The sequence below is a fragment of the Lissotriton helveticus genome, chromosome 4_1 (assembly GCF_964261635.1).
Source record: "Lissotriton helveticus chromosome 4_1, aLisHel1.1, whole genome shotgun sequence".
Taxonomy (NCBI): domain Eukaryota; kingdom Metazoa; phylum Chordata; class Amphibia; order Caudata; family Salamandridae; genus Lissotriton; species Lissotriton helveticus.
This window is the reverse complement of record NC_136063.1, coordinates 2,066,418,400-2,066,432,717: the sequence shown is the minus strand read 5'-3', so window position 1 is coordinate 2,066,432,717 and position 14,318 is coordinate 2,066,418,400. Positions and strand designations below refer to the sequence as shown.

At 50.3% G+C, this 14,318-nt stretch overlaps 1 protein-coding gene across 2 annotated transcripts in view; it reads left to right on the top strand.

Moving 5' to 3' along the window:
* THOC2 (THO complex subunit 2) overlaps positions 1–14,318 on the top strand; it is a 1,495,542-nt gene that overhangs the window by 978,479 nt on the left and 502,745 nt on the right. For both annotated transcript variants that reach the window (XM_078688746.1, XM_078688744.1), the window contains exon 26: positions 9,718–9,846. In XM_078688746.1, the coding sequence (XP_078544872.1) occupies positions 9,718–9,846 (129 nt within the window). The remainder of the gene's footprint in view (positions 1–9,717; positions 9,847–14,318) is intronic.

Below are 14,318 nucleotides of genomic sequence, written 5' to 3'. Positions count from 1 at the left end.
CGCAAGCCTGCGGTGGGGAGGGGTGCGCCGAGAGCCTGCTGTGCTGCCTCGCCGGACTCCCCACCCCTATGCTGCCTCTGGACCTTCGCCGGTGCTAGAGGGGGCCGCTGTGCGGCCTCAAGGTGGGGCCTGGCGGACCAGAGGCCGCAAGAGAGGGACAGCAGCGGTCCCACGTGGAGGGCCTACAGGTACTGTGGCGGTTGGTGCGCCAGGGTGCGGGGGGAGCAGACTGGATCCCCTATTGCAGCCCTCCCCCAGGCAAGCACACTAAGGGGGCCACACGGACTGGTGAACAGCTGCGTTGGTCCAGACGGGGCGGCTATCAACCGGTCGGAGCGGGACCTATTCTGGGGCCTACCTTCACCCTCCGTGAGCCGCCATCTTGGCCCTAGACGGGATCCGGGGACGTACTCAGGGGTTTCGAGCGGTGGAAGGAGGAGGCTGACCTGAGGCACCCCCGACACACAGGAGCCTGGGAGTGCGGTGGTTGACACCCCCGTAGGCGGCGCCCAGTGAGCCGTACATGGATATTTGCTGGCCCAGGAGTACAGGACTTTGACTGCTCAGCAGGGCGGAGGATCTGGAGTGGAGGGCTTGCGCCCGGGGGCTTAACGCGAGGATTGGCGACGCCGCCTTGGTGCCCCGTGTAGGAGAGTGGGGTCTGCAATTCTATGGTCACCCCAGATTTTTTTGCTTTTTGCTTCACTGGTTTACGACTTTCTCTGGCTGTGGGCCTGCTAATCAGACCCACAGCCTAGCTGTTCTCTCTCTAAATTGACAACCATGTACTTTAGGTGCATTTACCAATTGATACTGGGCCACCTTATCAGTCCCTGTACAGTGTACCTTAGGTATCCAGGGCATAGGTGTACCCAGGGCCTACCAGGGGCTGAAGCACGTATTATGCCACCCCTGGCTGGCCATCTAAAACTGACACAACTGGCTGCATGACAGCTGGGGCAAGGTGGTGTAAACACCCTTTGCTGTAGATATAGTATACCTATATCTAACCCTAAAATGGACACATATATTCCTATCAGTCACTCCTATGGAAGGCCTTATCAATCCTGAAGGCAGAGTGCTTGGAATTGTGTGAGATGGTGCTCTGGCATGAGCTGAGCCCGTTTGCAGCTTGCGGAACCAAGTCCTAATAGCTGTTCCATGATAACGCTATACCATATACTCTTAAGTGCATTATCAACCTCGCGGTTAAATGCTAACTCTGGTATAACATTATCAAAACATGTCGAGTAAGGTGTCATACGAATTGGAATACTACCCCCTCGCCAATTCTGGCGACGGGGGTAGTATTCCACCCTCCTAGAGGGACACGACATGTATGTAACTGTGAACCCCGGTTAAAGAAAACTCGAGCCTTGGCATCAAAAAATGGATGCTGCCACCACAGACACAAGTCTGACCTCCTGCTGCTGGGAGTCCTTCCAGCGAGGGAGGCTTGGACAAAGGGTTTCCTGCCTTGGGAGGTGCTAGCACCACCCCAGACAGGATTTTGTGTATTGGGTAGGATAGGCCTGAAAGGAATGAGACATGCCTGGGGCACACAAGGTGCCCAGTGCATACACCGGTACAAACCAGTTGCTGGGGCACTCCAGCCCCAGCTCTGGCGGGAAGCCGGACAAAGGATAGAGGGTATAACCACCCCCCTTCCTGGTCACACCCAGAGGAGGGACCTAGTCAGTAGTGCAGCCCCCTTTAGCAGGATAAAGGTAGGAGCTGGTCCCATTCCAAATTAGATTAATCCTGAACTACTCTACAAGAAGAAACTCTGGACTTCGACGTTCTGCTCCACAGAAGACCGAAGAAATCTCCCTTGTGGGCAAGGAGTGTCCACCCTGCAACTGCAGGCACCATCAAGCGTCCAGCGACTTCCCTTTGTCGTCTTCCTTCCAGGATCCAGACTTCAGAGCCCGACGAGACCCGGATTCCCAGACCTCTCCGACCTCAACCTACATCTGCAGCACAGCTGAGATCCGTGGGTGCGACGAGACACGTGGGACCGGCCATCTTGAAAGAAACTGCACTTCGCTTCCAGCACGACTCCCGAGATAAACTCGACCAAGTGCTTTGGGGACTGAGAAGCCCCAGCCCCGAGCAGCCCCTGCACCAAAGATCAGCCCTCCAGCATCCACGAGATCTGCGTGGGGCCCTTCTGCTTGTCTGCTGCTCGACGCGTTGTCTGGTCACTTGCCGGCTGGCTAGTGGCCTCCTAGACGACGAACCTTTGAATCTTTGCTGCTGGTCTGGTTGCTCCAGACTGGCCCTTGCTCCCTTCCAAAAGAGGGGCACCCCGGACTCTCCTAGTCCGCACCAGAACTCTTTTCCACTCACCGCGTGGGTTGCCTTTGCCAAGGCCTGTTGACTCCAATTCCGGATCCGACACCGCCGACAGCGAGAGTCTGCGTGGGACAGCTCGTGCCTCCATCCTGGTCGTCGAAGACACCTCCTGGTCCACGTGGCTGCAGAGTCAAGCGTCCACTCTTCACCTGATCGCGACAACAGCACCTGGTTCCACACCGGTCACTGGCTAGTGACTTTGAACACTGTCCCCTCTGCTTTCAGGTCCTCTTCTTCACCGATCCACCCTTGGATCGCACCGGACATCTTCCTCCTGGTCGCCTGCAGCATCTTTTCTTTCAGGCTCCATTGACTTCAACGCGAGAACCCGACACACTTTGGCACCTATGCACCCGCAGCCCGTGGGTGAGTTAACGAGAGCATTTCGGTGCTCAAGGGTAGTCTAACTGTCCTAGTGTCCAGTTCTACAGTCGTTTTAGTCCTACCTAGTCAGGATTGTCCATACTTACCTTTTAACTTGAACTGTACTGTCCATAGACGTTGTTACGCATCTCGCGTGTGAGTTCACACTCTGCACACGCGTTCCGTGGGCCTCCTATTCCTTACCTAGAGTTAGTGTAGCGTGGTCCCATCGATCCTACAGCCTCTGGACAGCTCCATTTCTTTTATCGACTTTCACATTCCACTTACTTAGTATATGGTTTGTCGTGCCCCTAGGGCAGCATTGTAATTTTGTGCAACTTGTCGTATTTTTCGTAAGAGATTGTCATGTGCTTAGCCCTCTGACCTCATAAAGAGTTCAGAGGTGTTGTTATTAATAAATATAGTTTATTTTCATAACAACCTGTGTGGTGTCCTTTCATCTGGTATTCAAGGGGTTATATTGTGGTAAAACAGCTGGCTTCACATGCCAAAAGAGTTTAGCCTAAGACTGCTTTGTCCATGCTACCATTAGGATAGCTGGTCTATAAGGTTGACTTACAACCAATCACCATAAGGGTTGTTTGGACTGATACAAGGTGATCACTAGATCTAGTGAGCATCATATATCAGGCCAACTTCTCACACCCAGCATCCCGCCAAACGAGGGGTCCCCTGTTGTTGGGGTGAGGACCAGGAGTGGCGGCAGTGTATGAGACTGGGGCCCGCCCTGCCCCCTCGGAATGGGGCACCCTCTCCCCCTAGGGTTGTGTGGAGCCTGGGGGCCGTCTGCACTGTTAGCACACGGAGGCCGGCGGGCCGGAGAAGGGGGACTCGACATCTCCATTCTGTCGCCATATTCGCGCTGCGGTGGACTGTGGGGACACTCGCGTGATCAACCACTCCTTAACGCTTCACGACTGGATCGCCCCTCAATGCGAGGCTGGGGCATGGGCCTGCTTCCCTGACACACGGACGGTACACCTTGGCCCGCCCGGGGGGGGGGGGGGGGGGGGGGGCGGGGAGCATGTCCAGATCTTGAGGCACAAAACCGAAAAACCTCAGACATTTTTGGCCGGGCGCAGTCGACCCCCAAAATGGCAGCCGCAGCACCGACCGCCGAGCCGAAAGGACCCTCGGGACTCCCGAAGATGAGCCCATCACCAAATCATTTCTGGAATCACTTTTCCTCACCCTCGCCACTGAACTCAAAGAGATCCAGAGAGATGTTGACAATGTCGGGGAGCGGGTGGCATGCTGGAGGAGAAGAGCGACACCACTCTCGGACCGGACAGCTCTCCAGCAGGAGGTAACTAGGCTACAGGACGAGAATATAGACATGCAGCTTCACCTGGAGGACATTGAAAACCACTCTCGTAGGCACAACATTAGAATCCGGGGGGGGGGTAAAGGCCTCAGACGACACACGGGACCTGTTTGCCTTTGCCGCTGGTCTTTTCCGACACATAATGGGCAACTCCTCTGAGGAGGCATCATACTTGATAGGGCGCACAGGGTGGGCCCGCCCCGCGGCCCCAACGCTCCGCCGGCGGACGTACTTGTGTGTGTTCAGGACTTTAAAACCAAAGAAGCTATTCTCGCGAAGGCGGCGGCGGCCCACCCTATCTCATTCCAGGGTCACTCCCCTGTGCTGTATCAGGACCTGGCATTGACCACGCTGCAACAGTGCCGGCAGTTTCGGCCAGTGACGGAGCACCTTCGAGTGCTGGGAATCTCATACTCCTGGGGTCATCCCTTCCGTCTGATATTCCAACACAGTGGCAAATCGCACCAAATTCACTCATTGCAAGATGCCTGCAGACTGTTGGGACTGGCGCCACCAAGTGAGGAGGACGACGCTAGCGGCTCGGGCCTGAGATCTCACCATCGGGTTGGCAGCGACAGGGCAGGAGACGGCGCCCACGGACATAGCTCGTGGTCAGCGAGAGGCTCTGTCTGCGGAGGCGTTAGCAGGGGAGGATTCCACCGTCAAGTGATGACTTTATGAGGAGGTTCCGTTTTCTCTTCCTCTTAAAGCATCCTCGCTGTCCACTGGGGGGTGGCGGGAGGAGAGAATATCTTAGTTGACCATACCATGGACCCCCAATGGACAGTGTTACCAGTTGTCCTGGGATGACGGACTTTCTTCATAGACTACTTGTTGTTCAAATGTTTTGGGTTTTTTTGTGTTGGGGTTCCCTCATCCACCTTGCCTAGCTGCCCCCTGGAGACATCCATTTCAGCGACCTAAGAGCCTTTCCTCTTGTTGCATACGTTAGCCAATTGCGCATCTCATGCTAAACTCCGATCTCAGCCCTCTGATGCAATGTGACCCCATCAAGGTACTCATGCTCAATGTAAGGGGTCTAAACAATCCAATTAAGCGTAGGGCCGTTCTACACTCTCTGGAGCATTCCAAGGCAGACATCTGTCTCTTGCGAAGGACCACCATAGATTGAGGTCCAGGGCGTTCCACACGCAGCTATTCTTCTCTAACACCTCCAAGTCAGCAGGGGTGGCTATTTTGGTATCTCATACCTTCCCCGGTAGGGTCTTGCAGAAAGAGTCAGAGATCAAGGGACGCCTACTCGCCTACCAATTTTCACTTGGAGGCTTGCACTTTGTGGTGGGTTCCATATATGCTCCTAACGAAGGGCAAAACAAGTTTCTCCTCAAGGCTCTCAGTGAAGCGGCATCAACACTGGATAGGCACTTATTGTTTGGGGGGGGGCCTTAATATTGTCTTCGACAATGTTGTGTACAGCTCATGCCAAAGAACGACACAGGTAGGTGTGCTGACACCCGCAGGGCGGGCTCACCTCCGCGATCTGGGGCTTTTGAATTTGTGGCGCCACTTCCACGCACACTCAAGCAGCTACACTTTCTACTCCGGTTCCCACAAAACATACGCACGCCTGGACGATTTCCTCTGCTCCACTGCGGGCGCACGTGACAGAAGTGGAGATTTTAACTGCTTCTGTCTCTGATCTTTCTCCTGTCCTAGCCACCTTTAGGCTTCCCCGCTCCCCACACCCTCTCAGACAATGGCACCTGCGCAACACCCTGCTGCACAACCTGTCGGTGGTCGACCAAATCCGGAAGGCCATCACTAATTTCGCAGCCCAGAATGCTAACCCAGACACTTCCTTAGCGACGCAATGGACGGCATTGAAGGCAGTCCTTCATGGTGAGTTTATAGCTATATCTTCCACTCAAAACCGGGAGCAGAGTCGTAAGCGAGCGGAGATCACTCAGAGAGTGGCGGAGCTTGAACAGCTGCATCAACGAACGGGCGCCTCCAGGGCTTGGCGGCAGCACTGCGTGGAACGAAAGCAGTTGGCGGCCCTGGATCAGGACAGGGCAGAGTATGCAGCTCTCAGACTTCGGCACTTTATTACATCGGAGGGGACAGGTGTGGCCGCCTCCTAGCGAACAAGCTGAGGGAGGCCCGACTGCGCCAGGGGGTGCAGAGTATCCGGTCTCCCGAGGGTAAATCCTTTTCCGGGGACATGAAGATAGCCGAAACGTTCTGCGACTTTTATGCCGATCTCTACACTGGGGATACACTGGATAACCACCACAGCACGAGCTACATCGCTGCAGCACACATGCCCTCCCTGGCCCAGGCGCAGGCCGACTACTTAGACCGATCCGGACGGAAGAACTGATCTCAGCGATCTCCCGTCTTAAGCTAGGCAAATCACCTGGCCCTGACGGCTACACCGATGTCTTTTACACATCATTCTGCACTCGGTTAGATCCCATTCTGACAGCCCTATTCAATACATTTGAGCAGTCTGGTACTATCCCAGGGGAAATGCTTGAGGCGGCTATAGTTGTTATCCCAAAGCTGGGGAAAGATAGGACTGAGTGTAGCGCTTATAGGCTCATATCGCTCCTAAACGTGGACATTAAGTTGTACACTAGCATTTTGGCGGCCTGTTTGGCGCCATACATGGCCCAATTAGTGGAGCCTGATCAGGCCGGTTTCATCCCACAGAGGCAGACCAGCAACAACACCAAACGCATCTTGCACCTCATAGAGAAGGCGTCCCGCACCCAGGGCAACCTCTGACTGGGATTAAATTTGGGGGTGACACGCACACCATCAGCCTTTACTCCGATGATATTCTTCTTTATCTATCGGATCCGGTCACATCTATGCGCTCCCTCCTAATAGAACTAGACAGTTTTGTTCGGGCTTTAAAATCATTATGGGTAAACCCATGGCTCTTAACGTCTCTCTCTCTCTCTCCACACACGCTTGCTTACCTTCAGGAGGAACACCCGGTTCAATGGATCGTCACCGCAATTCCCTACCTAGGCATTCAGCTAGCCTCCACAATTCAGGCCACCATCTATGTCAATTATGCCACCCTTCACACTCCCGTTCGCTCAGAATTAAATAGGTGGAAACACTGCACGATGTCTTGGTTGGGTAGAATTACAGCTACCAAGATGACCATCCTCCCCTAGATTCTATATCTCTTTCAGACTCTTCTCCTTAAGCCTCTGTTTTGCTGGATTCAACAGACTCAAAGGGATTTATCGCACTTCATATGGCATGGTTGCAAGCCCCGCTTCCGACACCAGGTAGCAATTCTTCCACCTGAAAAGGGTGGAGTGGGGGTGCCAGACCTCCAACTATACTTCCACGCTGCCCAGCTTAGACACCTTGTGGAGTGGCAGCGGCTGGAATCTGAGAAACATTGGTTCATGCAGCATCAGGCGGTGGCAGGCAGACCACTACAAGGCGTTCCCTTTCTGCGCAAACACCACCGCCCGTCTAATCTATACACCTCATTCATTACAACCACTGTCATGGACTCCTGGGACCGTACTAATGTTCCCGCACAACTGACCACTTTCCCATCGCCCCTTACACCGATATTCGATAATCCAGATTTTCAGCCGGGCACGGACACCCGATCTTTTCAGGCCTGGCGCGCTTCACCCTGTCGGTCCCTGGGCCACCTCTCTGATCTGGACGGTATCATTGCTTCCCCAGACCTTAGGGAACACTATGGTCTATCGGAAAGGGAAAGCCTACCATATCTCCAGATCCGGCACTGGGCTCTACACCCACAAATCAAACCGCATGCACATCGCTTACTGACCCCATTCGAGAAATGGCTAGTGACACGCACCTCAGACAAAAAAATCATTTAAAATGCTCCTGGCCGATACCACATTTACATATAATGCGGGCCGCACACGGTGGGAGATGGACCTGGAGAGGTTGTTGAGCCACAAGGAATGGGAAGGCATCTACCACAGGGCCAGACATTCAGCCTATCATATGGGACTCACGGACACCTTGACAAAGGTTGCCACGTACTGGTACTACACCCCGGAGCGGTTGCACAGTTTTGACCCCCGGCGCAGCGATCTATGTTGGCGGGAGTGCGGGAGGTGGGCACCCTGGAACACATACTCTGGAGCTGCCCCTATCTTCAACCATACTGGTCCCAAGTCCTTGATGAAATAGACCTACACCTCGAGTCGCAGCTCCCGCGCTTCCCTTCCTACATCCTACTGGGGTTACCCAACCCATTGACGTATCCACTTAAATCTAGGAGGGGTCGGCTGATTGCGATTGCCGTAGGGGCTGCTATACATAAAATCTTGATCCACTGCTGCACCATTCAGCTCCCTACACATACTGGCTGGCTCCAGAGACTTTGGCTGGTGTTAGGCATGGAGAAGCTCACTCTTACATTGGCAGGCAGAGGGTCCGAGTTTCCTGAGCTGTGGTGGCCCTTCCTTACACTACTGGTGTCTGAATTCCGGGAGTTGACGTGTCCCCGGTACCTACGTCTGCCTCGCCTTCCGGATACACCGATTCCAGACGGCGACTCCACATAATAAGCGGAAACGCTGATCACCGGGCCACTTCCCCTTTTCCCCTTCCACCTCCTTCTTTCCTTTTCCTTTTATTCCCCTTCTTCCTTTTGGTTCCTCTTTCCCCGTTGTTTTACGGTGGACGAGGGTAGGGTGAGGCGGGTATGGGAGGGGGGATGGTGGGGTGGGGGGTCTTTCATATTCTTTTTTGATTGTCTCGGCCCGCTGCATGCTGTTTGCCCTTGGTAATGTTCCGCAACGCGACTTCATTGTCTCCTATACTCTGTTCTCGAGGAGCTGAGGGTCTTGTTCTTCGGTATGTTCATGAAAACACTCAATAAAAAGATTTAAACCATAAGAGGTATTGTTTAATATGGTTGATTCATGTTGGAATTTATTTTGCCTCTGTTTTCATCTTGTTAGGTTTATAGGAAATGTTTACTTTCTTTGATTTCCTATTTCACTTTACACTGTGTGTATTTGTGTGAATACTGTGTACTATGTATGCATTGTTTCTATGGTCGGTCCGCCCGTTTTACCTCGGTGGCATGGAAAAAGTGGGTGGAACTGATGTTATCACGCCGACGTGGTCCTCTTATGGCTCTGGTAACGTCATGCGGAGCCACGTGCGGAACCATGGCATTGTGGCGACCTCGTCGGCACGGAGAACTACCACGGAATGCTGGCACAGGGGATATTCTTAAGGTGAGATATCCACAGGCAGATACTGTATCCACCAGAAAAAGCGTTACCGAAGGTAAGTAACTTGCTTGTTAGTTGTTAGAAATCATGTTACAAATGAAATATTGTTTGAGGAGCTGTACAGACAACCACATGCCTTCATCGCTGTAACAGCTGCAAAACAAGTTCTTTCCATGACAACAGTTTGCCTTTATTGACGCTCATCCTACATAACTTTTCAATCAAGTAGACAAAGATTCATGTATTGTCACTCAATGTTGCACGTGTTATTTAATCTGGTGGTACAGATGACAAATCCTTTGAGACGATCGTTATGACTTTAAAGCATGTATGCATGTATCGTACATGGCTTGGATACAGCTGACATTGCATTCTGTCTTTGCACAAATTATTTATATTTAAATTTTCAAAAAATCCAATTTACTTGCGTCTTTTCAGGTTTTCTCCGACATAATTTACACAGTGGCAAGTTGTACTGAAAATGAATCAAGCCGATATGGACGATTTCTTTGCTGTATGCTTGAGACTGTGACGCGGTGGCATAGTGATAGAGCTATCTATGAAAAGGTATGAGTATTAAAACAGAGTCTCATTTGAACTGGTTAAGATTTAACTTTTTGTTTATTCTCACTACAGAATTGGAATTTATATCACAATAGTAGTTGGTGAATTAACCTGCCTCAACCCACCCATGTTTCATGTGTCTGTGTCCTTGAACTTCTTTCTCGGGTATTATATTTCTACATAATGTTTATCTGACTTGTCACAACAACTGGACTGCACTAACATAGTGAATTATATACACATCTGTATTTTTTGCCCTTGTTCTAGAAGCCCTCTGTACAGATCCCCGTTCCCTAGCAGAGATAATGGCCGTTCCTTCTTAAAACTAAAATTATTGCATGTTTGTTTTTCAAGAATTTCTTGCCACCAATGTTCAGGCATTGCCTAATTTTAATGACCCGTTATTATATGATACCCAAGTGCCACCTGTCATGCCTGATGTAGACTCTTATTCCAGCAGTGTGGATCACCCAATTACATAGGTTTCCAATTTCTCACTGAGGAAAAACGGACAAAATGAGTTGTTTTCAGAACATTATTCAACGTTGCACTGCACTGGACAGAGTCAGTAGTTCTGCTGAGGACCAGCCAGCCGTAGTAGCCTAAGAATTATTCCGACCTCTTAAACAAATCCACCCAGCACCTAGTCCCTAAAGGCCATATGGGATATACATCTTACAGGCAGGCTTTCAAGCTCAGCAGTATTGTATTGTAATTGCATTTACATAGCGCTTACTACCCCTGACAAGGCGACAAGGCGATTTTTTGGCGAGCAGCACGCTACTCCGGAACCAATAAAGGATTAGTTTAGTGTTGAATTAGTATAGTGAAATATGAATGTAATTTGAGTGGTGGATAGGTTAGTCAGTTATTTGGACTCAGAAAGATAGCCAAGGGATAAAAGAGGGAAAAAGGTTTACATTTATATAGCGCTGGTTACCCCTGATGTTGAAGCGCTTTTTCTCGCGAGAATGAAAGGGTTATGACTCAAGTCCTCTTACTGGAGTGCATGATATTGAACCTGCGTAAGCAACTAGCGAGAGCATTGAAGTTAACTCTGCCAAAATAGGTAACAATAAGTTCGAGGCATGTGGGCTGCTGAATTCATATCTGTGCATAGATCGCCGCCTAGTGTTGGGTCCGGATGATTGCACGTTGTTGTCCTGGAAGAGTCTTCGAAATATCACGAGATAGGTGGCTCCTCCCTCGGACTACAGTGCGCATGGGCATCCTCTCCATCCTCAGATTGTTTTTTTCCGCCATTGGGTTCGGATGTATCTTCCTTTACTCAAAGTTCGGAATCGAAACTACTCTTTCTAGAGGCCAAAAGGCCTCCGCTATCGTCGGTATTGTCTCGTATCGGTGCCGACAACTTCTTTACAAACTTTATACTACTTGGGACGTTGAATCGGGCCGCGGGCCTTCTCGACGCCACGCGACCACTCGTCTATGGAACGGAGCCCATTCAAGAGATGCCCTCAATGTAACTCCAAATACCCACATATCGATAAACACCCTGTATGTAACAAGTGTTTATCTCCTGAACATGATGAGTCCGACTGCCTAGCCTGTGCCCAGTTCCGTTCAAAAAAGACACTTCGAACTCGACGGGCCGCTAGACTAACCATGCAGAGACAAGCGCCAGAGCCAGAGAATATCTTTGGCGACGAAGACGATCTTGTCGAGGCAGAAGAATATGAAGAACAGTCGGATCAAGGATCGGAGCATGACTCCGACTACTACATCGACGAGGAAAAAGACATCGTCGAGGTAGGGTACAACGAGCAAGGGATTGGAGCCGTAGAGGACGACTCCAGTGATGAAACGTGCACAAGCGTAACTACGGCGGCCTATACGTTCACCTCCATGGTTTAACAGGCTCAGGTCGAGGCATCGCCACAAGGCCTTAGCCAAGATCTCGAAAGACATTCTACAGCCCCGCAATACAGCCCGGCTAAGAATATTACTAAAGAGCCGTCAACTCAACAAGCTCCAAGATTGGTGATGTCGAAACCAAAGGTGATAGAACAGAAAACGAAACCGAAACTTATCGACTACACGATCTTCGGACCACATTACGTCGATCCATCGGAGTCGAGACCGAAGAAGCTTGTAGACAACACTGTCTTCGGGCCGAACTATGTTGAACCATCGGCGTCGAACATAAAAGTCGTCGAGCCGAAAAGCAGCGCTCCGGTACCTACGCCAAAACAAAAGGGCGTCGAACCGAAAACATCGGCGCCGAGTGCTGAAAAAACAAACAAGGGACTCGAACCAAAGAAGGTTGTCGAACCCAAACAAAAGGCCGACAAACCAATTGCTATTCAAAAGAAAAGCATCGACCCGAAGAAAATCGAACCGAAAAATAGAATCGAACCTACATCAAAGGGCGTCGATCCGAAACCATCGGTTCCGAAATCAGCACAAGTACAAAAAACAGTACCCGAGCCAAAAAAGACTGTCGACAGAACTTCGGCACTACAAAAACAGACCGTAGTACCACAAAAGACAATCGGACCGATTAAATTTTGCCTCCCACCTACGTCAAAGGTGGTCGACCCAAAAGCCGGCGTCGAACCAAAGCTAATAAAACAAAAGACTTTGGCAAAACCACAAAAAACTGCTGAACAGGAAGTCTTACATCCAGACCCTGAATCAGTTGAACAATCAAAACTTGATCCTAGCTCTGGCAAACTCACTCTCTACAAGAGGAAGATCAGACCAGAAACTGAGAGGGAAACCTACACTATTCCACTTAAAAAGAAAAGGGACTGTTCTACCTCACCTATTCTTTTTGAGCTATCCAGCCACATAGGCCACACACATATTCATATACACCAACACACTCAGATGAAGAAGTGGATGAGGAATATGATCAAGAATACAACTATCCAGTAGATGCTGACCAAGACGGTCAGCCACAACCATGGGCTGACCCAACACATCCAGGTGACTCGCAATCCATCCCTGATACACCTGCATACCCTGCTAGGCCTTCTCCTACAGAGGACACAGCTGCTTTTAATTCATTAATTGAAAGAGCAGTAAGCCATCACAATGTGGACATGCATGCAGATCCTGTAGAGGAAGATTTCCTCTTTGACACTTTTGCAACATCAGAAAGGACAGTTAAAACACTACCCATGTTAAAAGGGGTACTTAAACATGCAGGGGACATATTTAAGGATACCACTAGGGCCAGGGTCATTAACCCAAGGATAGAAAGGAAATACAGGCCAGCGCCAGTAGACCCTACATACATTAAGGGACAACTGCCTTTAGATTCTTTGGTTGTGGCAAATGCACGTAAACGTGCAAACTCTCAAACAACTGGGGAAGCTGCACCCCCTGACAAAGAATCAAAAAATTTTGAGGCATCGGGGAAAAGGGTAGCCGCACAGAATATCAAACACGCAAGCCCTGTTAGCCAGGTATGACAGGGCACACTATGATACCTTAGAAACGCTTTTACAGCATCTACCTGACGCTTACAAAGAACAAGCTGAACAACTGATACAAGAGGGAAAGCTAATCACAAACGCTTCCATTAAATGTGCCTTAGATGTGGCAGATACAGCTGCCAGGTCTATTAACACTAGTGTTATGATCAGGAGACATGCGTGGCTACGCATTTCTGGTTTTAAAAACGAAGTACAGTCCACTTTGTTAAACCAGCCCGTTAATCCTGACTTCTTGTTTGGTCCAGATGTAGATACAATACTTGACAAAATGAAAAAAGACACCGAGACTGCTAAGTCAATGGGAGCCCTACAGTCACAACAACATAGAGGCTCCTTTCGTCGCTCAGGCTACAGTGTGGCCGCAAGAGGCAACTCATCACAGCAAACCACAAACTATAAAGGAAACACACAAACCACCTACAATAAAAACAATAGAGGCGGATACCGCGGCAATAATAACAAAGCAGAGGACGAGGGAACAACACCACCAGATCCTCTGCAAATACAAAACATTGACTCCTTAGCGCTACCGCCAGACCACATAACACCGGTCGGGGGACGTTTACAACAATTCCTACCAGTCTGGCAAAACATCACTACAGACAAGTGGGTAAAGCAAATTATCCAACATGGCTATTGCCTAGAGCTAACCTCCACACCACCCAACATACCTCCAAAACACCGGCCTATGTCCGCATAACACCTCAACTTATTGCAACAAGAAGTTATCAGCATGCTGCAAAAAGGGGCCATAGAACTAGTACCATTAGAACATCAAGGTACAGGCGTATATTTGCTATACTTCCTCATCCCCAAAAAGGACGGGTCTCTCAGACCAATATTGGACCTCAGGCCCCTAAATCAATACATCTTATCCGAGCATTTTCATTTGCTCACTCTACAACAAGTGTTACCACTGTTGCAGCAAGGAGACTTCCTCGCAACCTTGGACCTCAAAAACTCATATTTCCATATCCCGATACATCCTGCTCACAGGAAGTATCTCAGGTTTAC